The sequence below is a fragment of the Sphaerodactylus townsendi genome, linkage group LG02, assembly GCF_021028975.2.
Source record: "Sphaerodactylus townsendi isolate TG3544 linkage group LG02, MPM_Stown_v2.3, whole genome shotgun sequence".
Taxonomy (NCBI): Eukaryota; Metazoa; Chordata; class Lepidosauria; order Squamata; family Sphaerodactylidae; genus Sphaerodactylus; species Sphaerodactylus townsendi.
In genome coordinates this window covers 94,636,647-94,662,538 of record NC_059426.1, presented here as the reverse complement: position 1 = coordinate 94,662,538, position 25,892 = coordinate 94,636,647, and the positions used below count along the sequence as shown (strand labels likewise).

The 25,892-nt window shown below is 40.0% G+C and overlaps 1 protein-coding gene across 1 annotated transcript; it reads left to right on the top strand.

Moving 5' to 3' along the window:
• Nucleotides 1-518: 518 nt before the first annotated feature.
• Nucleotides 519-25,513, top strand: EIF3M (eukaryotic translation initiation factor 3 subunit M). The gene is made up of 11 exons (XM_048483715.1): nucleotides 519-640; nucleotides 3,460-3,592; nucleotides 6,857-6,995; nucleotides 7,658-7,781; nucleotides 11,234-11,328; nucleotides 13,541-13,624; nucleotides 13,866-13,965; nucleotides 18,176-18,257; nucleotides 23,838-23,981; nucleotides 24,346-24,406; nucleotides 24,864-25,513. Exons 1-11 carry the CDS (start codon nucleotides 599-601, stop codon nucleotides 24,982-24,984), a joined length of 1,125 nt encoding a protein of 374 aa, XP_048339672.1. The 5' UTR covers nucleotides 519-598; the 3' UTR covers nucleotides 24,985-25,513.
• Nucleotides 25,514-25,892: the final 379 nt, after the last annotated feature.

Here is a 25,892-nt window from a genome sequence, read left to right as displayed (position 1 = left end):
GTAGCCTCCCTCTCGTGCTCTTTTTTATTTTAAAAAGAAACTGATCTCTGCAATTTGGAGATCAGTTATAATTCCAGGACATCTCCAGGCCCCATCTGGAGTTACTCACACTGAATGAATTATTTACTTTCATACCATGGACAACTTCACGGTCCATTTCTATACATTGAGCCTCAATGGGTCAGAACACTTATCAAGCAAGCGGCATGCCTAGTAGCGGGAATGGCAAATTTATGCCGACCAAAAATCATCTGAAATACTGTTCCGCCCTGTGTTTTGCAAGAACGGCACTCACACGCGTATTTTTAAAAGTCGCGCAACTAGTGAACCCGGGGAAACTCTTCTCGAAAACAGGTGTGACAGTTCCGACACGAATTTCAGTTACTATTTAGCAATCACAAACACACGACACAGTCTGCCAGCCTAACTACCACAAAGGCTCGCACGGTCCGGGGAGGAACCGCTGCGGGAGCTCGGAAACGCGGAGGCAGCCGTACCCGGAAACGGAACTTGCGTGTATTAGTAGCTGCTTGGCGTGCGCAGTGTGCTTTTCCGGTCCGCTGGCGTGGTGGAGACTAGGAGCGAAGCCGCTGCTACCATGAGCGTACCGGCTTTCATCGATATCACTGAAGAGGATCAGGTCGGGAAGGGAAACGGTGGCTTGTCCTCGTCAGTCCTGCCTCTCTCTTACCCCCTCACCCGGAGCTTTGGCGGGCCCCAGATCAGTGGGCGGCCAGGCGCCGCCGCCGCCGCCCCCCCCCCCCCCCCGGAGAAAGCGGGAAGCTGCCTGTCCGGTTCTTCCTCTGTTCCCGGCACTGAGCGAGCTGGGGCCGGCTGGTTGCTGCTTATTAGCTGCAGAACTGGCGTTGATCTTTACTTAGTGCGGGTACTCCCTTCGTCCATCCCTCGCTGGCTCCTCCTCTTTTCAGCAATCACCTTTCCGCTTTTCTTCTGCTGCCAACACTACGTGGCTCCGCCGTTCTAGAAATGGTGCTTAAATTGGTCGGCGTGGCCAGAACACCGGATACAGCCACCGCCAGCAGCTGAGAGCTCGGACGAAGGGAGGTGGGCGGCAGGAATTCTCCACTAGCCCCCCAGCCTGGAGTATCTCAGCATTTCCTTTTCCTGTGTATTACTACCTGTGGGTCTGCTAGAAGCAGCAGGGTAATCATGGTGTGGTTGTTTGTGACCAAAGTCACTGGGACTACGAGGAAGGGATAATTAGCAGGTAGTCTGCGACTATTCGATTCAGAGGTGTAGGGAGAGACCTGAAAATCAGGCCTACTAAGCGTCCTGGAGCTGACATTTTGAAATAAGTGTTATAGCACTTGGTGTGGCTGCTGCTGGAATAGTACAGGCCACAATGTACAACTTACAGACTGCTTACTTCAGTTCTGTGCAGATCACTTACCTGAGCCCAGACTGTGTGTGTGAAGTGCCATCAAGTGGCTTCTGAATTATAGTGACCCCATGAATTAATATCCTCCAAAAGATCCTATCATGAACTAGTAAACATTGAGCTGTGGCATTCTTTATAGACTCAATCTATCTCTTGCTGGGTTTTTCTCTTTTCATGCTGCCTTCAATTTTTCTGAGCATTATCATCTTTTCCAGTGACTCTTGTCTTCTCAGTTTGTGACCAAAGTATAATACCCTCAGTTTAACTTCTACGAACAGATTTGATCTAGAACCCACTGAATTGTCTTTTTGATGATCCTCAACAACTGCAAAACTTCCAACACCACATTTTAAAAGAATCTACTTTCTTTCTGACACCTTTCTTCATTGCCATCTTTCACACCCATGCATTGTAACAGGGAATACTATAGTAGCATGAATTAACTTGATTTTGGTTACAAGTTTCACATTATCCTTCGGAATCTTTTCTAGCTCCTGCATGGTTGTCCTCCCGATTCTGAATCACCTGAATTCTCCAGTGCAGTCTCCTTTTTCATTGGTGATGGAGCCAAGGAATAGAAAGTCTTGAACAATTTCAGTTTCTTCATTATCAACCTTAAAGTTGTGTAATTCCCCAGTAGTTGGTTATTTTTATCTTCTTGATGTTTAGCTGTAATCTTGCTTTGGCACTATCTATTTTAATGTTCAGCAGTAGTCATTTCAAGTCTTTGCTGTTTTCTACCAGAGATGTGGTGTCATCTGTACATCTCAAATCGCTAATGTTCGCTTTCCCAATTTTCACTCAATCTTCATTTAAATGCAATTTATTTTTCTTTATGATGTGTCCTATATATAGATTGAAGAGATGGGAAGGTAAAATACATTTTTGTCTGAAACCTTTGTCAATTGGAAAGCATTCTGTTTTTCCATATTCTGTCCTAGCAGCAGCCACTCATCTAGTATACAGTCGGATACTGTGGGCACATCCATTTCTTTTAAAATATACCATAACTTTTGATAAAACAAACTGATTTTTTCCTTATATTCTCCAGTATGCCCCAGTACCCAACATAAATTTGCAGTATGAACGCCAATGCTTATTCCTCTTTTGAAACCAGCTTGAACATTTGCCATTTCTTGCTCCGTATAGAGTGAAAGTCTTTGTTGTAATATTTTGTTCTTCTTTACATTAGAAATTAATGTGATGGTCATAGTTGCTGCAGTCTTTGAGGTCTCTGTTTTTGGAACTGACCATTTCCAGTTTGTGGGCCATTATTTTGTTTATCATATTTGTTGGCATATTCTTGTTAAGATTTTGATGGACTGTTTCGATGACTTCAAATAGCTCTATTGATATGCCACTCAGTCCTGGTTATTTGTTTCTCCCCATTTCTCTCGGTACAGCTTTCACTTTTCAAAACTGTTGTTTCTTCTTCAAACAATATTTTGGGAAGGAATCTGTCATTCTTTTATCTCTTTTGTATAGTTCTTCACTGTTCCCAACTTTTCTTTGTTCTGTTCAGCTAATATATTCCTAATTATGCTTTAAGTTTCCCTTTGATACCTCTGAATACCAATGCCAGGAGGCAACATCAGGGAAGGCCTTGATCTCTGTGCACTATTGGTTGCACTCCTGGGTAACCTACTGGCCACTTTGTGAGATGGGATATTGAACTAACTGGACCGCTGGTCTCATCCCGCAGGAATCTTCTTAGGTTCATAAGAAAGAATTATGGTGTTTTATGTACTTCCCACTGTGAATTTACAGACAATCATTGGATTCCATAGTAGGATTGTGCATTATGTGAAATAGTGCTTGAATCATTTGGAGTTTTTAAATTTCTCATTTGTCAGAGGGATTTTATTTTACTTTATAATGATTTGATGTGATCTTTCCCAGAGACTGCTGTACTTAAACTGGTATCGTATAACATAGATTTTGTTTTCTATTAACAGTGTTTATGAATAAAAATTATAAAACAGTTTTTATTGTTGATGCTGTATATAAGTTGCTCGGTATATTGCAGTATGAATTGATTCCCCTTTATGCTTTGTTAAAAGGCTGCAGAACTTAGGGCTTACTTGAAATCTAAGGGAGCTGAGATCTCTGAAGAGAATTCTGAAGGAGGACTTCACATTGACTTGGCTCAAATAATTGAAGCCTGTGATGTGTGCCTAAAGGAAGATGATAAAGGTTTGTGTTGGCATGTTTTTAGAAAGATATTGGTAAATGTTTTAGTTGTTGACCATCAAGGTTTGTGGTGTAGTCTGGTTTCAGCATTGCATTTATGAAGGAAAAATGTTCTGCCTGGCTCAAAAGAACAGCAATAAAACCATAAACTAATAGAAATGTTTAAAACCACTATATCCAATAACCCAAATATCAACAATGATGACAATAATGCAGTATATGAGCAACATTAACAGGCAAGAAAGGGATCCCAAAATATAAACAAAAGATAATGAGTTTCTGTGTAAATAATATCCCTTCAGTGAAAACCTTGCAATTCAATTGTGAAGCATCAAACAGACCTCCAGTAATCAGATCCACTGAAATGGAAAGAATGTTTGTGCTTCATCAAAACAGAAGGTATCAAGGCATTATGCTTAGATGCATTTGGTTTCAGAATTTTGATGCTTCATTTTCTCTCTCATTATATTTTTGGACTAGATGCCTTGATTCCTTCTGTATATAATTGTTGCGGCTGAAGAAGACTAAGGTCGAAAGTGTTTAACTTACCCGGATTAGCATGACTGATATCTATTTGATGTTTACGTGTGGCCAGCTTATCTCCTGACGCAGCATCCAGCTGAACATCTGGCAACTGTAGTACTTGCACTTTTGATATTCATTCATTCTCATGCATGGCCAGTTTATCTCTTTACATGGTATCCAGGTGAGATCTGGCAACGGGAGCACTTCAAGCTTTTTATTATTAGAGCAACAAGCAGCCGACTATTTGGATGTTCCAATGTTTTGGTGAAAGACAAACATTCTTTCCATTTCAGTGGATTTGATTACTGGAGGTCTGTTTGATGCTTCACAATTGAATTGAAGGTTTTAACTGAAGGGATATTATTTATACAGAGACTCATTATCTTTTGTGCATATTTTGGGATTCCTTTCTTGTCTGTTAAAGTTGTTCATGTATTGCATTATTGTCACCATTGCTGTTATTTGGGTTATTGGATATAATAGTTTTAATCATTTCTATTAAAGGTTATAGTTTTATAAGTCTTTTGAGCCAGGCAGAGCAATTTTTCTTCATATTATTATTATTATTATTTATTATTATTTATTATTATTTATTATTATTTATTATATTTATAAACCGCCCTCCCCCAAAGGGCTCAGGGCGGCGAACAAACAAATAGAGCACAAATAAAATCAAATTTTTAAATAGTTATTAAATATGGCTCTATATGTTAAAATCGACCCCCATTAAAATGCAGCATCTATCAAAATTACCGATGGCGTCTTACTCGTAGTCCCCTAAGAAAAGAGGGGGGGAGGAAAGAAGAGGGAGGGGGAACGGCAGGGTCCACAGATTTTAGAAAGGGGGGGGCATCAGCGGCCGGGCTCCCCAAAGGCCCGGTGGAACAGCTCCGTCTTGCAGGCCCTGCAAAATTCATTAAGATCCCGCAGGGCCCGCATAGCTGGAGGTAGAGCGTTCCACCAGGCAGGGGCCATACTGTTTCTGGCTCATTCTTTATATTTAAACATTTGCCAGTTAATAGAGACTCCATTCTTCAAGGTAATGTGCAAATGTTGTTAATTTGTTACCAGATATGTGCTAACTAGCTGTATATCTAGCTGTATATCTAGAGATGTGAATGCCTGAGGGAAAAACAGGAAAAAATTGAGGGAGGGTTCCTATTTTTTTTAAGGCTTCCCCTCCATTTTCCCCATGAAAAAATGGGAAATTTGGGCAAGTACTGAGAAACACTTCTATGAAATATTGTTTTCTTTTAGAATTAGTGAAATGCTTTTAAAGACATATACAGCTCTTAAATCCAAGGTGCATTTCCACACCTAGAAGGATACCCAATCTTTACAAGGGGAGCATGCAGGGCTTTCATGTCTTTTCAGCTGTTGTATTCCTTCATTTGTCATTGTGACCTGATGTGGTTGAACTTTTCGCCTCTCCTTCAAATCTCTGTGGCACATTTACCACAGACTGGGTAAAAGTAGCTTATTGTCCTACCTTGCAGGAAGGAGAACAAAGATCACAAGGTGGTGGATCAGAAACTGCCCCAAAGCCTTAAAGGAAAACTGAAAGTTTCATTGACAGCTTAGCTTTCTCTAACCCAGTGATGGCGAACCTATGGCACGGGAGCCAGAGGTGGCACTCAGAGCCCTCTCTGCGGGCACGCGCAAACAGAGTTCATCATGTGGGAGGGAAATTGCCCCCCCCCCACACACACACACCTAGGCTGGCCTGGGCCGCTGGGCTCGATTATTAGCATGAAACCTAAGACCTAGTTTTGGGGAAGCAATGTAGGTAACCCTGTTAAGCGCTGTTAAACCCCACTGATTTTCATGCAAAGAACTAAAGCACGATCCTTTACCTGGGAGTAAGCTCGGTTGCTGGCAATGGGGCTTGCTTCTGAGTAAACCCTCCTAAGGTCATGATTCACCCGTTCAAAGAGTTGCATGGTTGCTTCAAAGCAAAGCCAACAACTACCACCAGGCTTACTCCCGAGCCACGCACGCCTTGGAGCCAACTGTTTTTTCTAAACTGAAACCTCAGTGTTCAGGTTAAATTGGCATGTTGGCACTTTGCGATAAATAAGTGGGTTTTGGTTTGCAATTTGGGCACTCGGTCTTGAAAAGGTTCGCCATCACTGCTCTAACCAGATAGCAAAAATTAAGTTATATTTGCTGAAATAGCATGGGGTGCATCAGGTAGCAGATTTCTCTCAAGTATTGGTATATTTGCAGCTTTGCTTGTATAAAATTAATTTTTAAAGTCCATAAACATGTCAAATGTTGCTATTTTTTATGTTGAGTAAGTTATAAATAATGTGCTTTAGGTTGTTCAACGTAGTAAAATCAGTTTAAAAAGTAGTAAAATCAGTTATTTCCATTTCCACCCCTCCCCCCAGAAAGTTTTTTTCATGGCTTCAACTTTTCCAGATATTTTATATTGTTATGTATATCATACCTTTTGTATACCCAAGGTGGCTAATTTATAGAAGTAGGCAAGTGGAAGTTTCCTCACTGACTCTCCCTCTTCTGCAGAATAGCTGGATGTTGATGGACACAGCAGGAAGCGGCTGCTGGTGAAAGCGAAGGTGTTAGTTCATAACAAGTATTTCCTGGGAGCCCCATGATTCCGAAAATGCTTTTCTGTATATCTTGCTACCAACATGAAATAACTTATACTGGTGGGGATATTTATAGGAAAGGATACATTTATCTTAATGATTTCTTATATACTTTTTGTTTTTTTTGTAGATGTTGAAAGTGTGATGAACAGTGTAGTATCTCTGCTACTTATTCTGGAACCTGACAAGCAAGAGGCTTTGATTGAAAGCCTATGTGAGAAATTGGTCAAATTTCGGGAAGGTGAACGGCCATCTCTTAGACTGCAGCTGTGAGTGCTTTCTGAGGCTAAAAGGAATACAACATGCCAGCTATCTGTATTCTTATAAATAAAACATAGAATGTATTTGGTTGAATTTATAGAATTATGAGCCCTGACTTGGATAAGCCCAGTCTAGTCTGATCTCTTCAGATATAAGCAGGGTCAACCCCGGTTAGTATTGGGCAACCTCCAAGAAACACCAAAGTCATGATGTGGAGGAAGGCAATGGCAAACCACCTCCAAATGTCTCTTGTCTTGAAAACTCCACAGGGTCACCTTAAATCAGCTGTGACTTGAGGGCACCAAAAAAGGCAAAGGGGGAGGGGATAGATTATGAGTATTTTGGCATCTATTCCAAATCTCTGAATGCAATTATATGTACATTGAGTTGGATCCTATCATTTGTTCCAGCGATGATTGCATATGGATTTTTTGGATGATTCATGGCTCTTCTATCAGTGAAATAGGACTGCTGTAGACTGTTGGGCTCAGTTAAAAAATCTGAGGGTTTAAAGGTCCTTTGTTGCAGAATTCAATTATTGTGACACACCTTTTGGTTTTAAAGTTAAAATGCTTGTAACTATTCAAGTAGGGTTTAGTTTGTTGCATGTTCTTGCCATTAATGAACTACAATCACAGAAAAAATTGATTGACTTTTTATTATTGCTTAGGCTGAGTAATCTCTTCCATGGCATGGATAAGAATACCCCTGCCAGGTATACAGTCTACTGCAGTCTCATTAAAGTAGCATCCGCCTGTGGTGCCATACAGTACATTCCAACTGAATTGGAGCAGGTAAGCTGTTAGTGTTTGCACATGAAGGGTGTATAACTTCTTGATCAAGGAAATCCTTTTTATATTATCATATTCTTGTTTTGTTTTAATGTGTTTTCATTTGGTGCAGTTCCTTCTCCTGCATTCCAGGACCCTAAAGATTTTTTTAAAGGAAACTGTAAAGCCATAAATATGGTCTGGAACCCAAAAGTCTGCTGTGGGCACATCTAACAACTTGGACGTACCTAGTAGATTTTTAATTTGAACTGATACATTACGTACTGCTTTGGAAATTCCCCTCTTTCAGAATTGTACTACAATGTGACATAGAAGGCTACTGCTTGAGAAACCATGGCATGGATAATAGTGGGCATTACGCTTTGATATAGTGGGCATTACAGAGACATGGTGGAATGAGGAGAACCAGTGGGATGCTGTTATACCAGGCTACAGGCTCTATAGGAAGGATAGGACAGGGCGCATTGGGGGTGGAGTTGCCCTTTACATAAAAGAGAGCATAGTGTCACATAAAATAGACAATGAAAGGGGAGCTGGTTCCCCTACAGAATCACTGTGGATATCAATACCAGGTGTGAAGGACAGTTTAATATTAGGAATATATTATCGTCCCCCTGACCAAAGCGCACAAGAGGATTCTGAGATGGAAAAAGAAATTAGAGAGGCCAACAAAAACAAAAATGTAGTGGTAATGGGTGATTTTAACTATCCCCATATAAACTGGAAAAATGCATGTTCAGGTCATAGTTAGGAGAGAGCATTCCTGGATATGCTAAATGACTGTGGCTTAGAGCAGATGGTTGTGGAACCAACCAGGGGAGAGGTGATCCTAGATCTAATTCTATGTGGGACCCAGGACCTGGTGCGGGAAGTCAGTGTTGTTGAGCCGATAGGGAACAGCGACCACAATGCTGTCAGATTCAGTATCTCTGCATGCGAACAAGTGACAACTACTAATGTAGTTACATTCGCCTTCAGAAAGGGAAATTTCTCAAAGATGAGGGGGATAGTGCGCAGGAAGCTGAAAGGGAAAATCAAGAGAGTCAAAACTGTCCAGGATGCTTGGAGGTTATTTCAAAACACAGTCATAAAAGCTCAGCTGGAATGTGTTCCACAGGTTAGGAAAGGCAGCGCCCAGTCCAAAAGAAAGCCACCATGGTTAACAAGAGAGGTTGAGGAAATTATCAGAAAAAAGAAAATGTCTTTTAGAAAATGGAAGTCCAGTTTGACTGATGAAGAATATGAGAGGGAACACAAATGGTGGCAAAAGAGAAGCAAGTTAGCTATAAGGGAGGCAAAAAAGGATTATGAGGAACGCATGGCTGCGAACATCAAAACCAGCAACAAACAGTTCTTCAAGTACATCAAAAGCAGGAAGCCAGCAAGGGAAGCGGTAGGCCCGTTAGCTGACAAAGGAACAAAGGGTGTGCTAAAAGATGACAGGGAGATTGCAGAGAAGCTGAATGAATTCTTTGCATCTGTCTTTACCCAAGAGGAGGTGAGGAAAATTCCTGCACCTGAACCAAGCTTCTTAGGAGGCGATTCTGAGGAACTAGCGATGATAGTGGTAGACAAGGAAGAAGTTCTGGCAGCCATTGATAAACTAAATGCTACCAAATCCCCTGGCCCAGATTGCATTCACCCAAGAGTTCTTAAAGAGCTCAAGCATGAAATTGCTGATCTTCTCACTTTAATATGCAACTTATCCCTGAAATCAGGCTCCATCCCTGAAGACTGGAAGATGGCCAATGTCACACCAATCTTTAAGAAAGGATCTAGGGGGGACCCGGGAAATTACAGGCCAGTCAGTTTGACATCTGTTCCTGGCAAATTAGTAGAATCTATCATTAAAGATAAAATTATTAAACATGTAGAAAAGCAAGACCTGCTGAGAAAGAGTCAGCATGGCTTTTGCAGAGGCAAATCCTGTCTTACAAACTTACTAGAGTTCTTTGAGGGTGTAAACAGGCATGTGGATAAGGGGGAACCAGTGGACATTGTCTACTTGGATTTGCAAAAGGCTTTTGACAAAGTTCCTCACCAGAGACTATTGAGAAAACTCAGCAATGAAGGAATAAGAGGGGAAGTCCTCCTATGGATTAAAAACTGGTTGAGAAACAGGAAGCAAAGAGTGGGTGTAAATGGGAAATTCTCACAATGGAGAGATGTAAGGAGTGGTGTCCCCCAAGGATCCGTTTTGGGACCAGTGCTCTTTAACCTATTCATAAATGACCTGGAAGTAGGGGTGGGTAGCGTGGTGGCCAAGTTTGCAGATGATACCAAATTATGTAGGGTGGTGAGAACCACAAAGGATTGCGAAGAGCTCCAAGCGGACCTTGATAAATTAGGTGAGTGGGCTAAGAAATGGCAATGCAGTTCAATGTAGCAAAATGTAAAGTGATGCACATAGGGGCAAAAAATCCAAACTTCACATACACGCTACAGGGGTCAGTGCTATCACTCACAGACCAGGAAAGGGATTTGGGCGTCTTAGTTGATAGTTCCATGGGAATGTCAACTCAATGCATGGCAGCTGTGAAAAAGGCAAACTCTGTGTTGGGGATAATTAGGAAAGGAATTGAGAATAAAACTGCAAAGATTGTCATGCCCTTATATAAAAGCACACGCGAATCGCACTTGGAGTACTGTGTTCAGTTCTGGTCGCCACATCTCAAAAAGGATATTGAAGAGATAGAAAAAGTGCAGAGAAGGGCAACGAGGATGATTGAGGGACTGGAGCACCTTCCTTATGAGGAGAGGCTGCAGCGTTTGGGACTCTTTAGCTTGGAGAGGAGACGTCTGAGGGGGGATATGATTGAAGTCTATAAAATTATGCATGGGGTAGAAAATGTTGACAGAGAGAAATTTTTCTCTCTTTCTCACAATACTAGAACCAGGGGGCATAAATTGAAAATGCTGGGGGGAAGAATTAGGACTAATAAAAGGAAACACTTCTTCACGCAACGTGTGATTGGTGTTTGGAATATGCTGCCACAGGAGGTGGTGATGGCCACTAACCTGGATAGCTTTAAAAGGGGCTTGGACAGATTTATGGAGGAGAAGTCGATTTATGGCTACCAATCTTGATCCTCTTGATCTGAGATTCCAAATGCCTTAACAGTCCAGGTGCTTGGGAGCAACAGCCGCAGAAGGCCATTGCGTTCACATCCTGCATGTGAGCTCCCAAAGGCACCTGGTGGGCCACTGCGAGTAGCAGAAAGCTGGACTATGTTCTTATGTTCTAAACACAAGCCGAAAGTGGATTATGGGGCTTAGAGCTAATTGTATGTGGTATCCCTGCCACAGAAACCTCTGGTTAGAAAACAGTATTTTCTAACTTTCACAGTCTCATTGTCTGTTTTAAAATATACTCGTGTTTCAAAGATGAAATTGTGTTTATTTTTCTCAACAGCCAGTCCAATTTTAAAGGTTGTGTTTAAAATCTTTATGTATAGGTTCGAAAATGGATTTCAGATTGGAACCTTAACACAGAAAAAAAACATACTCTTCTTCGCTTGTTATATGATGTGCTAGTGGACTGCAAAAAGAGGTAATCAACACTAAATATTAGAACATATTAATTTAATTTATTTTTATTCTCAGTCATGTGGTCCAGCTTGTAACCAGACTGAAGGCCTGGAGTTCGTCTGCTACTATTCTCTGTCACTTTGCCTAGAAAGGATGGATTAGAGACTGGGTGATAATTGGCCATGTAATTTTTGTGTGGAAGTGGTTGTTAAGTAGTGGACAGATAGCCATTTCTTCGATTGGTTGAGGGAAGGTGCCCTAGTTTATGATAGTCAAGGACCATACATGATTTTAGCATTGAGTATGGTCAAGGGTCCAAGGCACAAGTGGTGGCCTTCACAGATCATAAGAAGACAGATCATAAGAAGACATAAGAAGAGCCCTCCTGGACTATATGAGTCACCTATCTAGTCCTGCTTTACTGTCTCACTCAGTAGCCAGCTAGTTACTCTAGAACCGTGGTGGCGAACCTTTGGCACTCCAGATGTTCTGGACTACAATTCCCATCAGCCCGTGCCAGCATGGCCAATTGGCTACTTGGCCATGCTGGTAGGGGCTGATGGGAATTATAGTCCATAACATCTGGAGTGCCAAAGGTTCACCACCACTGCTCTAGAAGGCTAGCAACTGGCACTAGTATTCAGAGATTTACTGCCTCAGAATGTGGAGGTTCCTTTTAGTCTTGATTGCTTTTTGCCACTGATAGACCTATCCTTCATGAACCTGTTTAATCCCCTGTGGCCATCACTATATCTTCTGACACAAATTTCATATTTTAATCACTCAAATACAGGATCCTGACAATTTCCTCCACTGTAATTAGGTCAAAATAGTCCACAGGCAAACAATACATTAAATATTGTTAGAATTTGCCTCTGCTTAATTAGCAGTCTGCTACAATACATTATTGTATTCATTATTATTGATACATTATTGTATTCATACATTATTGTATTCATGAGTAGAAAACTTCAATTCCATTTTTTAAAGCTGAAAGCCTAGTGTTTTTAAATGAAAGATGAGCTTTGTCAGCCAAGAGTGGGAGTATAACGCTTATTTGTTTTTGTTTGGGAATGTGAATTGTCAATTTGAGTTGTTTGAGAAACTACTTTGTAATAGCTTCTAAATGTTTAGGGAGGGAAGTATTGGTAGACTTACAAAAATATCTTTACTTCTGATGTGTATCTGCAGTTATGCTAAAAAATAATAGTTTTTAGCATAATTTTATAAAAATTGTATTACCTTCCTCTCATAGATCTGTGAGAACCATTGCCAAATGTAGGAACACAGTGTGTGGATTTCCTTGTTAATCCTATAAATTGTTACTAATGATGGACTGTAGACAAAAGTGGAAACTTAGTTAATTTTGATATGAAAACCTTCTCAGGACCTAAGAGTTTTACACAAATGACTTTCTTAGTGGCGTAGGAGGTTAAGAGCTCGTGTATCTAATCTGGAGGAACTGGGTTTGATTCCCCGCTCTGCCGCCTGAGCTGTGGAGGCTTATCTGGGGAATTCAGATTAGCCTGTACACTCCCACACACGCCAGCTGGGTGACCTTGGGCTAGTCACAGTCCTTCAGAGCTCTCTCAGCCCCACCCACCTCACAGGGTGTTTGTTGTGAGGAGGGAAGGGCAAGGAGATTGTAAGCCCCTTTGAGTCTCCTGCAGGAGAGAAAGGGGGGATATAAATAAAAAAAAAGTTGTAAAGTGATAGCAGAGACTTCATTTGACAGGGACACAGTTTCCTCAGTATTTGAATGTATTCCCCTTTGTTATTTATTTTGACAGCATCTTACTCTGGTAATTTTCAGGAGCAAACTAGTTCAGTTATTTTAAAATTTTATTTATACCTCTTTAAAACCTAATTATACCTTAGCAGATGATACTCTGAGTAGCAGAGGTTTCACTACCAGTAAATCTCTCTCCAGATTATATATGCTCCTTTATACAAATTCCAGCCTTACTTGATTTTTGAGTGAATTTATACTAAATTGTGTAGAAAGAGGTTTTCACTTGAAGAAGGGTTTTTTCTAACTGGCTGATAATTTTTCAGTCTAAAGGTGTAAACTGAACCATGAAACCAACATCTAAAAAACTAAATGTTGGTCCTTTACCACTTTGCTACAAATGATAGTCAAAACCATTTTTCATTTTATTCGTAACTTATAAGTGGCTTTAATTGTTTTGAGTATATTGTTAAAATGATTTCCAAAGGAGTTTTTCTCTCCACAGTGACAGTTCAGCAAAAATAATGGTAGAGTTGCTGGGAAGTTACACAGAGGACAATGCTTCTCAGGCTAGAGTTGATGCTCACAGGTAATGGAAAAAACTTTCAGCATTGCTGTGTTATGAATGCTCTAAAGAACCTTTTTTTAAAATGCTGTTCAAAATGACATCTCCTCCCCCCAATCAGGTTCATAGTATACAGTATATTGTTATAAAGAAGGTAACTGAACTTCCTAAATTGTCAGAGACATTTGGACATTTTGTGTGTGACTGTTGACAGAAATTAAATGTTAATTATTTTTAAGTATGGGTACCGTTATTTTCCAATTAGGTGCATTGTCCGTGCACTGAAGGATCCAAATACCTTTCTTTTTGACCATCTTCTTGCCTTAAAACCAGTCAAGTTTTTGGAAGGAGAACTTATTCATGATGTAAGTATTCAATTATTAATTGTAAAAAATTAAACTGTCCCAGAGTAATACACAGTGAGGTACACTTAAGATTCTTTGAATTTTAAGCGCTTTCTGAATTATGCCATATATAGTAAGTTTTCATTTTACAAATTACTTCAGCTGACCACTTTTAATGCATCAACATTATTTGATATATCAGTCAGGTAAATGTTAATTGTAGTCTGTCTCAATATGCACATATTTCTGCTTCGTCTCATTCAGATTGTGATTATTTGGTTTTACAGTCTGAGGTGCTACTAGACCAGGGGTAGGGAACCTTTAACAGCCAAAGAGCCATTTGGACCCGTTTTCCACGGAAAAGAAAACACATGGAGCCGCAAATACTTTTTGACATTTAAAATGAAGATAACACTGTATATATTGTTTTTTACCAATTATAGTGTATTGCTTATGAAAGCAGTGGCTTTCACATCATGCATGGGCTGCACACACACAGAGAGAAAGACACACACACACACCCATTCTCCCCATGGTTTTTGAGCACTGAGTGCGTGCAAAATAAATATATTTTATAAATATGAATATAATAATGGAGATGGGGAAAGTCATTGGCTGCCTAATTCTGTTCCGTTCTGGGAAGAGTTTTTTTTTTGGGGGGGGTGCTTTTAAAGGACGCATGCTAGTCATTATGGCTGAAGAGATACTTGAAAATGCAACACCTGTTAAAATCTCAGAACCCAGAAGGGCTGCCATTATTCAAGGCGGCCATTTCAGTGCACTTTCTCTGCCACACTGACCTCATCAGGTGTCTGTTGTGGGAAAAGGAAGGGAAAGGGGTTTGTAAGCCACCTTGAGTCTCCTTACAGGAGAGAAAGGTGGGGTATAAATCCAAAATCATCATCTTCATTTGTATTGAAAACTGCCTTTACAACGTCCCCCATCTACTTTCCTGAAAGGCGTGGAGGGCACATTGTGGAATGGGACCACTGATTTAAATAATTTTTACAGACACTTCTGAGACGGCATGAAATTGAGCCCGTAAGAATGAATAAATCTCTGGAACTCACTGACAAACCTTTTCTTAAGCAATACAGAGATATGTTTCAGCCATGCTTATCACAAATTAATAAGCCCTATTCCATGATGCAGTGTTTAGAGCTATAATGTATCTTAATCAAAAACTATATTTAGTAGGTTTTCTTCAACTCTGCTCTGAGCTCCCCTTCCTCCACCTGGCTGTGTGTGTGGCCAGAGGTGCCATCCCTCCCTTTCCTCTGGTTGGCTGGTCCCCAGCCTGGCATCCTTCTTCTAAGGGTGGGGTGGTGGGCATGCAGTGGTTCCCACCCTTCCATGTCCTGCAGTGAGCTGGGCACTTTCTGCCTGTCTCTTTGGTGGCAATTCCTGATTGCTGCTCCAGATTGGTCTGTAAATTGCTAGGCACAAGTGTGGCACATGTGCCAAAAAGATTGCTTCCCTTTGAATTTGTCCTTGATTTCCAATACTCTCCCCCCTTTGCTGGCTGTCTCTGGAGTTTAATTTGCAGCCCTGGGGCATCCCCACCACCCAAATCCCAGACAGGATCCCAGGCTAAACTCAGATATTTCCTGTGGTGTTCCGTTCTGGAAAATCACCAAGTTAAACAGCTCAAGCTAATTAACACCGAAAATAATTTAGCAGCAAAACAAGCAGGAAAACCAGCCCCACACAAAGTGTCTTTCCAGGTGTGACGTGTTGCCACCCCGGGGTGCTGTGTGGGGGCTTGCACCTTCCCTCCATCCCTTTCCAGGGTGTTGGTCTCCCCGTCTGAGGCCCTGGTAGTAGGGGGCCTAGCCTTCTTTAAAGCCCTTAGCCACAGGTTGGAGCTAGGCAGGCTCCTTGTCCTAACCCACCACGCTCTTCACTCCCTTTTCCTCCCACTCCCAGCCAGGCTAGGGTCCCTGGCTTGTGCGGGGGTTGTTCTTTCCCCTGAGACTCTTCCCCGTCTCTCTCTTGCTCCATTCTCTCACCTCTGCTTCTCTCTCTCTCTCTCTTGCTCCGTTTTCTTTTCTCTGCTTCTCTCTCTCTCTCTCTTGCTCTATTCTCTCACGTCTGCTTCTCTCTCTCTCTCTCTCTTAATCCGTTTTCTTTTCTCTGCTTCTCTCTCTCTCTCTTGCTCCGTTCTCTTTCCTATGCTTCTCTCTCTCTCTCTTGCTCCATTCTCTCACCTCTGCTTCTCTCTCTCTCTCTCTTGCTCCATTCTCTCGCCTCTGCTTCTCTCTCTCTCTCTCTTGCTCCGTTCTCTTTCCTCTGCTTCGCGCTCTCTCTCTCGCTCCATTCGCTCACCTCTGCTTTTCTCTCTCTCTTGCTCCGTTCTCTGTCCTGTGCTTCTCTCCCTCTCATCTCACAGGAGGGCTGCACGTGAATGACCATGGCCCGGTGTGGGGAGGGCACGGGGCGGGCGAGCGGTGCAGTAATGCACGTGCAAAAGGTTCAGCATTCTTCCGGCAAGTAAAGCGCGCACAAAACGTTCTTCCGGCACAGAGGAGGGGAGGGGAGAGAGGGGAGGCAAAACGTCCTTCCAGCACAGAGGAGAGGAGGAGGGGGAGCCGAGTAGAGATGTAAACAGTGCGAGACAAGACTTGTGAGCTAATGCGAGGCCCCAGGAAGGGGCAACCATGCCGGGAGCCGCACTGCAAGTAGTCAGGAGCCGTTTGCGGCTTGCGAGCCGCGGGTTCCCGACCACTGTACTAGACTCAAATCTAACTGTTATACTGCAGACCAATACAACAGATTGCGAACTGGCTAAATAGCAAATGTAAATGATAGGAATAAGTTGACAGTTGCCAATATAATTCCTTAGGAATCAAGGGTAACAACAGGGCTTCCAGACTCTAAACAAAACTGGACATAACATTCTATTTGAAAACACTGAAATTCGGGATGGAAGGTTACTATGTCAGACTACACAAAGAGGCCATTGAAATCCATAAACACCAAGAAAACTTCAACAAGGAAGAAACTCTGAGAATTAACAAAACTTGGCTACCAGTAATTAAAAACACCAGAATCAAAGGCCAAGGGCATGCTAGGTTCATGGACAATGGACTCCACCCAGACACAGGGTTTTCATTCACTAAGACTGTTGCTGCTGCAGGGAATACAAATGTGAACCTGGACTGAAAAACCCCACCCGCAATACAATACTGTCAACCACACCTTTGCATAGCAAGTTCCACCCAAACACTTACTGATTGGTTCCCCACCCTGGGTCATGGACACGATATACCCCACTAAAAACATTCCCTTCTCACTGGGCACAGTGTGTAACAGACTTTCCTCTGTGATACACCTCTGAAGATGCCAGCCACAGATGCAGGCGAAACATTAGGAACAAGATTTACCAGACCACGGCCACACAGCCCGGAAAACCCAGCACAACCACTTCCAGACTCTGTTCCTAAGCCTTCCTGGGCCACTGTGAAGCAGGGCACTTGTACCCTGGTCTAATCCAGCACGGCTGTTCTTATGTTAATCTTCATTGTAACTACTACTATGGAAATTATTCATAAGTGATCTGGAGGTGGGAATGAATGGGTGGGGTTTTTTTCTTAAGAGCATTATGCAGTAGATAACACAAAGCTGAGAAAAACAGGGATGAGCATCCAGCATGATCAAGTAGTTGCAGTCCTGTCTCTACATAGAAAAGCTAGAATTTGTTTTCCTTTTTTTGTTTTTAGTTTAGAAAAGAGAGAACTAATAGAAAGATATGGAGTTATATAAGTTTGACTAGAGTGGGTTTTTCCTTTGCTGTTAGCATATTAGAATGTAGGGTCTTCTACTGAAGTTGATTTGCAATATAGTCAGGACAGACAAAAGATAAAGCTTTACTCAGTGCATGACTGTTGTGTCAGATTCTAGGACTTTGCTAAAGCAGAATCAACCTGAATGTAAAGAGTTACCTATGGAAGCCTAAAAGAGAGATTGATTTTGATTTGTTGGAGAAGAGTGTGCCAGTTAATCGGGGTTGGACAGTTGGACAAGAGTTTTGAAGAGGAAGAGGTTGAATGAACAACTCTTTGAAGCCAGTAAATAATGTTTCATAAGCATTTGGATGTTTTAATTAACTTGGTTTAGACATTGCAAATTTCCATTCTAGATATTAGGTATCTATGAGACACTTGAAGAATTATATGAATTTTTAATTTTATCTTACTCAAATGAATATGATTATTGATGTTTTCCTTTACAGCTTTTGACTATTTTTGTCAGTGCTAAGTTAGCATCTTATGTCCGATTTTATCAAAACAACAAGGACTTCATTGATTCTCTTGGTAAGTTTTTCTTTTTGTGCATGTCTGATAGTCATGTCTGTGGTGTAGCTCAGATGTTAGTCTAATGTGGCCTTAACAGACACTTGGTATTTAGCTTCCTCAGTTCTGTTTGTGAATTTGTCTGCTCAACAGTTGAGGGATGACTTACAATTGGGTGCCTTCAGAATTTTTTTAAGGCCGATTGGCCACTTGGCTGTAAAATCCAGCTATACTCTGTCTCAGTAAAAGATGTTAGTATGGTCGCTTGACGGGCAGCGGTCGAGAAAATTGTATTCTTCTGCATTAGAATACAGTCGTGAATGAATATGAGAATTATCATTCATTTTTACTTACTGCCCTTGTCCAAACTATTATGAGTTGGGTGCCCCAGTTGTATAATGTATAATTGTCATAATTGCTAAAATTATTTTTACTTACAAACAGATGGGGTGAGCTGGGCAAGGTAGGCACTAGGACATAGGCAGAGCATTCTACAACGAAGGTCTGGCATGTTGAGTTCTGTGGCAGAGGAATATGCAACCCTACTAACATCTTTTTCCTGAGACAGACTATACCCTCATTTCTTTCAAATTCATTAACCAGTTGAGAATTAGATTCACTATTGAGTAGGCGGCTTTCTGTTACTTGGAGAAGTGTAGCTCAGCAGCAGGGAGGGCTATCATGTCTGCTTCCTTCCCATTTCAGGGAACATCTAAACTCCTAGAAGTCTAATTCCCCCTTGATTGTATTGAGAAGAGATCTGTTTATTACTTTTGTCTAGTTTTTATATATACTGGTCATCATTTAATGCTGTCGTAGTGAATCAGTTCACAACCAACCCTCAATTTGTGAGGAAGAGCATGGTTTTATTATGGACCCATCCATTCCATCTATTCAAATGACTGTTGCAGACTCATCTCTCTAAAGCAGTGGTTTCCAACCGGTTTTCACTTGTATACCCCTTGGCAACCCATTTCTCTGAAATTGTACCCCTATTTTAGTAAACCTATTGCATAATTTTTTTCATGTACTCCCAGACACTTTGGCACATACCCCTGGGGGTACACGTACCCCAGGTTGGGAACCACTGCTCTACAGTATAAAAATGTGTAGCAGAGAAATGGATAGGTAGATACGCAAACTCTCCTACCTTGTCATGGATAAGATAGCCTTTTAGGACCCCTGGTTAGCTTGATCTCATCAGTTCTCAGAAGTTAAGCAGGGTTGGCCCTGGTTAGTATTTGGATGGGAGATCTCCAAGGAAATCCAGGGTATCAGAGGCAAGCAATGGCAAACCACCTCTAAACACCTCTTTCCTTGAAAACTGCACAGGCTTGCCTTAAGTCAGTTGTGACTTGACAGCCATTCTATGACCAACACTCTGAAGGAAATCAAGTAGTGAATCAACCAGATCTTTGCAACAAAGATGAAGTAAAATAATGTGCTTCCAAGAGTTCTTAAGCACAAGTTTATTTTTTTCATAAGCATTAGTGTTAAAAAACCACATTCTATTCCAGTTAATGTTTCCTAGAATGAAGCTTTGTGATGGAATGTTAATGTCAGCACCCTTTTATTTACGCACTGTGGAAAAAGGAGTAGTAATTAACACTTTGGTACTCCCCCATTGATGTGTAATTGACTGTTTCAAAGGAGCACTGGTTCATAAGCTATTGTATGCATGAAAATTGCTTTTTTTGTATTGCAGCATTTTAGGACAAGGGTCAGTGACAATGCAGACATTGCTCAATGATGCAGGCTTTTATATTACTGCATTAAGGTTTAGATATACTGGTAATGAATAAATGTTTCCATAAAACTGGTGTTTTTTTTTAAAAAATGACAGTACATGTTAACTGCATACAAGAAAATGGTATAATAGACTTTTAAAACAAAATTTTTGGATCACAATTAACAACAGCTCTGTCTGTGGACTAATGAATCCTGAAAACAGTTTTCGCCATATCTGAGAGGCATCTAGTACATTACTATGCATCAGGATGTGTCTAGTTAAGTGTATTCAAGCACTCTTTCCCCGTGTGGGAATTAAGTATGCTTAATTGAACATTGAATTGCACCCTTTGTCTGTGTAAAAAAATTAAAAACTTTTCTATAGTAAACTTGATTAGAGTTTTTAAATTTTGTACTGAATTGTAAGGAATATCATACACGATTAGCTTGCTGCTGTCCCAAATTTCAAACTGGTCTATTCTCTCTCTTTTTTAATCAACCAATGAATCTTGTTTTGGTTCAGAATTCACCACAGGGTCCATGAAGAAAATCTATTTAGTAAGAGCTTCCACAGGTGGCATCAGTTTGTTACAATTTGTTCCATTAATGCTGACAAGTTAGGCCAACAGTTGTATTACCGTATGTCAACTGTGAAACACCCTAACGTGTTCACATTTAATCTGGTAGTATGGGCAACCTTTTTACATTACAGTGGTAATTAACACTTCATTTGCATTTGTTAATTAGGGTTTATGTGCACTAATTGATTTTTGAAGCTTGTAGATTTCCATTAAACCCAGTTAGCAGTAGTTTCTGGAGCTTCCCATTCACTTGAGTTATGATGATCACATTTTGTTGAAACTGTGCCAGATAAATAGCCTGCATCATAATTATTCCTAATTAACACAACATTACATCTGGTAGTAATGTGCTTCCTTGCTCTTCTATTAGTGTAACTATATTATTAATTCAAAATATAAATATTTGTTGAACACTCTGGTCATCCTGTCCATTCAGATTTGCTGAAATCTTTCTTATTCAAATTTCTGATATAGTTTGCAAACATTTGAATAAAAATTTTACTTTTGTTTTCTTTTTATATACTGGGAATATCACAAGTCTGCCCAAAGTTCTGGGAATAGTTTACCCTTGGTCAGCATTTTAAAAGATGGCCTAACTGCCTTCTTCCTCCTCTCCCCACCCCCAGTGTAAGTGAAGGTTCAAATTAATGAGTCAAGTGTAAACATCAAACTAACACTGAGTTGAAAATGTATCTTTATAAATAAAGATTGCCATCATTTCTGTAAGCCCTTGAAGATCTGGGCAATTAGGGTCAAATCTTGAAATGTGTGCCCCTTAGAATGGACTGACAGATCACACTTAGGAGTGCTTGAGTTCTGAATTTCCTCTTTCGTAAATTCTTCTAGCATGTTTGATGTCTGTAGAGTTAGGTTGTTCCCTCTTGCTAAATAAGATCTGCTTTACAGGAGACAAAACAGCAGCTCTATGCTAACTTCTGTTTAGTGCTGTGAAGTGAAGACATTGTAGAGTGCAAGAAAGGCTGCCCGTGAATGTACATTAGTATAAGGGAAGTTAATGACTTTTACTAAAACATCTGTGTCAAAAGCAATAGGGAATATTTGTTTGTTTTTCTATTACAAAACAAATCAAATTTTGCTTTCAGTTAAATTTTGACAAGCGCATGTTGAACAACTGTCATGCCTCTTAGTTTTATTAATTCAAGACCCATATTACTAGTTTGCAAAAAATATGTTACATTCCATGTTAACCCTTTTTTCTCTGTGCACACAACAGCATGCTATCCCTTCTGTTCTCTACATTATAAGTTTCTCTTCCTCATTCTGTCTATCCTGTAGTGTTTTCTTCTATCTGTATCTCACGGTGTTTCCTCACTGTAGGTGTCTCTGTAGGTGCATATATATTGCAATAATGATTTTTTTTTCTATCTTCATCCCATCACTGGCTTTCTTCTCTGTTCCTTTGGACCACCACATGTTTCTCCTTCCACACTGGTTGAGTCCCATACTCTTTTTCTTTCCCACTTCACAGATTTTATGTATCTCATTTGTGACCTCTGTCTTCCTTTCAACATCATCAGAGGCAATCCTTTTTTTTCCTTACTTGGTGTCGTCAACAAAAAGAAAGCCAGTGAGAGGAAAAAGTCTGTGGAACCCATTAAAACATCCCATAGCAGCTGCTCATTTGAAAAGCTGGCAGGCATACACTCGTCCTCATCCCCCAGGTCTCTATCTGTTCTCTGTTCACTTTGTTATCTCCTGCTTTTGTCCGTTTCCCCCAAATCATAGTAGTTTGTTCACCTCTGGTATTTGAGTTTGCAAGCATTTTTTTAAAAAATGTCTAATTTTCCCAGTAATTCATATGCTGATGCACAGGCAAACCATGCACCATTACTGGTTGCTGCAAGAGACTGGAAAAATAGTACCAGCACCACTGTACACCTGTGACTGTTGGGAGAAGATTGCTATAGTATGGAAGCCTGTAGCACCCTTGTGTAGGATGGGCAATTTACTATTTTAAAATTCTGCCCAAGAAGCAGGTAAAATGCTTTAAATATGTTGGGGTTGTATTCCAATACAGCGGGAAACCTACTGCACACATTACATTTGTAATTCATTCTGCTCAAAGAAGCTCAAAGGCCACTCTTAGATATTTTTGATTTCATGAAGGTGGTTACATACCAGCTCCAATAAAGCTATTTATGGCTTAATCTCTTGTCCAGCTCGCCTATGAAGATCATTCACAATTTTGCATTATTAGAGAGAGTACTATCCAGCTTCCTCAAACCCTGTTCAGTACTCCTAAATGTACGGCCAATGTCGTTTTAAAACAAGAGGCCAGACTATTTAAAGTTTAGACATAGGAATGGAAATTGACAGTAAGCTAATGGCTGAATATTCACTTAAACCCATTTGGTTTATTACCTCAGTTTTTGGAACTGCACCCTATCCATCTTGGTGCTCTAGAGTAATTCAAAAACTTAGGCTGATTGGATTGGGTCCTATGCAGTTATTGGACCTCGATCAATGTAAAGTCAAGTCCCTGATTTTTCAGCGTCTTAGTGACATCGAAATGCAGTCTGAGATTGCACTTCTCCCTTCCCATACAGATTTTTTAAATCATGGGAAGATATTTCTGCTCCCTGTTTATCTTCCATTACTCTGTCTAAATTTCGCTGGGTCCTTTCTAGAGCCTGTTTTGATGCTTTTCCCTCGACTATACTATCTAGAAGTTTTCATAAAATACCGTTTGAGTTTGGGAAACAAGGTAAGGGAAACAGTCCCCTGCCTGCCCTCTCCCCCGCTCTCCACATCTAGAGTCTGTTTTATTTCATTTTAAAATGGGCTTTACTCCTAGTCACACATACTCTTCTCCATTGTGAATTTTATAGTGAAGAAAGGAACCATCTAATTCTCCCCTATTAACTTGGTTTAAACAAACTCAAGCAACTGGCACATCTTTTTTGACCAAAGTTCTGCTCAAGGATAAGGACTCTTAATATTTCCTATGCTATGGCAAAGTTCTGTTTATATGCATATAGAAAACACAGTCCCACTTGATAAACAAGTGGGCAAGTGTTTCATCATAAAGAGTCATACTTATTTTATCGTGGTACTTTTTGTACTTTGTAAACGTTGTATTAAGTTTGATGAATGTTTTAACTGTATGAAGTATGAAGCAGTTATGTGCTTGCCATATAATATTTATGATGCTGGTCTAAGACTATGTTCATTTAATTCATTTGATTCATATGTAATAAAATATAAACATATTTTGATTCTTTGCTGCTGCCTTTGCTGCTGAAAACTTATATTTCAGTATTCTATCATACAGGCTTATTACATGAACAGAATATGGCAAAAATGAGACTGCTCACCTTAATGGGAATGGCAGTAGAAAACAAGGAAATCTCATTTGACACAATGCAGCAAGAACTTCAGATTGGAGCTGATGATGTAGAAGCATTTGTTATTGACGGTAAGAAATAGGTGGCTCGTATTAAAAATATTATCTTGGTAGTTAAACATGACACATTTTAAATGGATATTTGCTTAACAATAAATGTACAATCTGCAAAATCTTTTTATAAAGCTTTCATATTACAAAGTATATAATATTTTTTTAAGTTGAAACTTGATGCATTGTAGGGAGAGACACTTGTAAAAGTTTATAATGTGTTCATGAATGACTTCGTTGCTAGAACACTTTCCTTGATTGAAATAACCAAATAGAATGCACTTTAAGAGAGTATATTTATACTGATCTGCTCTAGAGAATTTCAGAAACTCATGTAGCATTTTGATAATTTTAAAGGCATTTCTCAACTTCTATTTTTCTGCAGCTGTAAAGACAAAAATGGTGAATTGCAAAATTGATCAAACACAGAGAAAAGTTGTGGTCAGGTGAGCCTTAAATCTTTCTGTGGAAGGACAGTCCAGTGCTAATTATAATGCTTATACATCTACTTAATATTTTAACTAGAAGCAAGATATCCCTATCCATTACCTGTAGTTAAATAGTTGCTATTTATCATAATTTTATTAAAGCTCAGACTGAATGTGATTAGCTTATTTAATGAAAGAGTCCTATTTTCCAGCACATTTCATTTAATGGCTAAATGGTGGCAAGAATACTAATGAGTTTTGCCTTTTTTTAAAGTCCTGGTGAAGCCTACAGAATACCAGACTAGCTGGCAATATAAAGCATGGGTCCAGACAGTAGAAATGGTTTTTCCCCTGCCTAAAATGTTATCATTTTTTCCTTTTAAATAGATGTGTACAAAAATAGCAAAGAATGTTTAGAAGTCAAGCTTTAACATAATTGCCATCTTAATTCATTTTTAAATTTATTTTCATTTAGTCACAGCACACACCGGACATTTGGAAAGCAACAATGGCAACAGCTGTATGACACACTAAACTCCTGGAAACTGAATTTGAATCAAGTGAAAAACAGTCTTCTCAGTTTGTCTGATACTTGAGTCTTTCACCTATGATTTCTCAGATTGAAGCTTAGCTACAGTAAACCACTTCAATTTGTTAAGTTTTTATTTGTTTTCAAAATATATAATTGGCGACAAATAATTTGAACTCCAGTATACAAAAGCAATAAATTTAAACCAAAACAAATCTCAATTTGTCCAGCTTTTATAGTAATGAAATGTGTATCTTCTGGCATAAGGTAGGGAAGGAGCAGAGAGTCAACAGTAGAGTGATATTGCAAACTGATGGTGTTCTATGGCCTTTAACAACACTGGTAACTTTTAAGTGAAAAAGTTTATTCTACAGGGTTTTAATTTAAATACATAAGAACTGTAGGAAAGTATGCTATTTTCTTCATACAGAGCATCCTTACACTATAGGAAGATTTTTCTCAATAGATTGTACAAAACATGGATTTCCAAATTACACTTCTGCTGTTTTGGCTGTCATTGCTTTTTCTGGGTCAACCTCATACTTTCTCTTTCTTGGCTGACCGTACTTCTCCAAATACAGAAATTTTTCGATGTTGTTGAGTTTTGTTTTTATGGAAACATTTTGGGAATTCCAGTCTTTTTCTTCACTGTTGTGTGGTCTCTCATTTAACACAAGTGTACTTTCTTCAAAGATGAGTTGAGAAGACTTCTGCTGCAGTCCTGATGGACACTGTGTTTTGATCTAAAATATATATCATCATCATCTCATGTTCTAATTAGTGAAATTGACTAAATCTTTGGATACTGAAATCCAGTGACTGCAGTTGTGAGTGGGCAAGATCAATCTTTCTACAAAACTGAAAAGTGCCATAGGTTTGCAAAAAAATGTAAAATCTAAACAAAAAACCCCTAAGATGTTTAAAAAACTAAAAATGACAAAAGAAGTGGCTGTTGCAAGGCAACCACAGCATTCC

Bases quoted from the DNA above. Each gene is read 5' to 3' on its own strand.
- EIF3M (XM_048483715.1), top strand. From the start codon at position 599: ATGAGCGTACCGGCTTTCATCGATATCACTGAAGAGGATCAG. The intron at 6,996-7,657 runs GTGAGTGCTTTC...ATTATTGCTTAG, and splicing joins CCATCTCTTAGACTGCAGCT to GCTGAGTAATCTCTTCCATG. The intron at 7,782-11,233 runs GTAAGCTGTTAG...CTTTATGTATAG, and splicing joins TTCCAACTGAATTGGAGCAG to GTTCGAAAATGGATTTCAGA.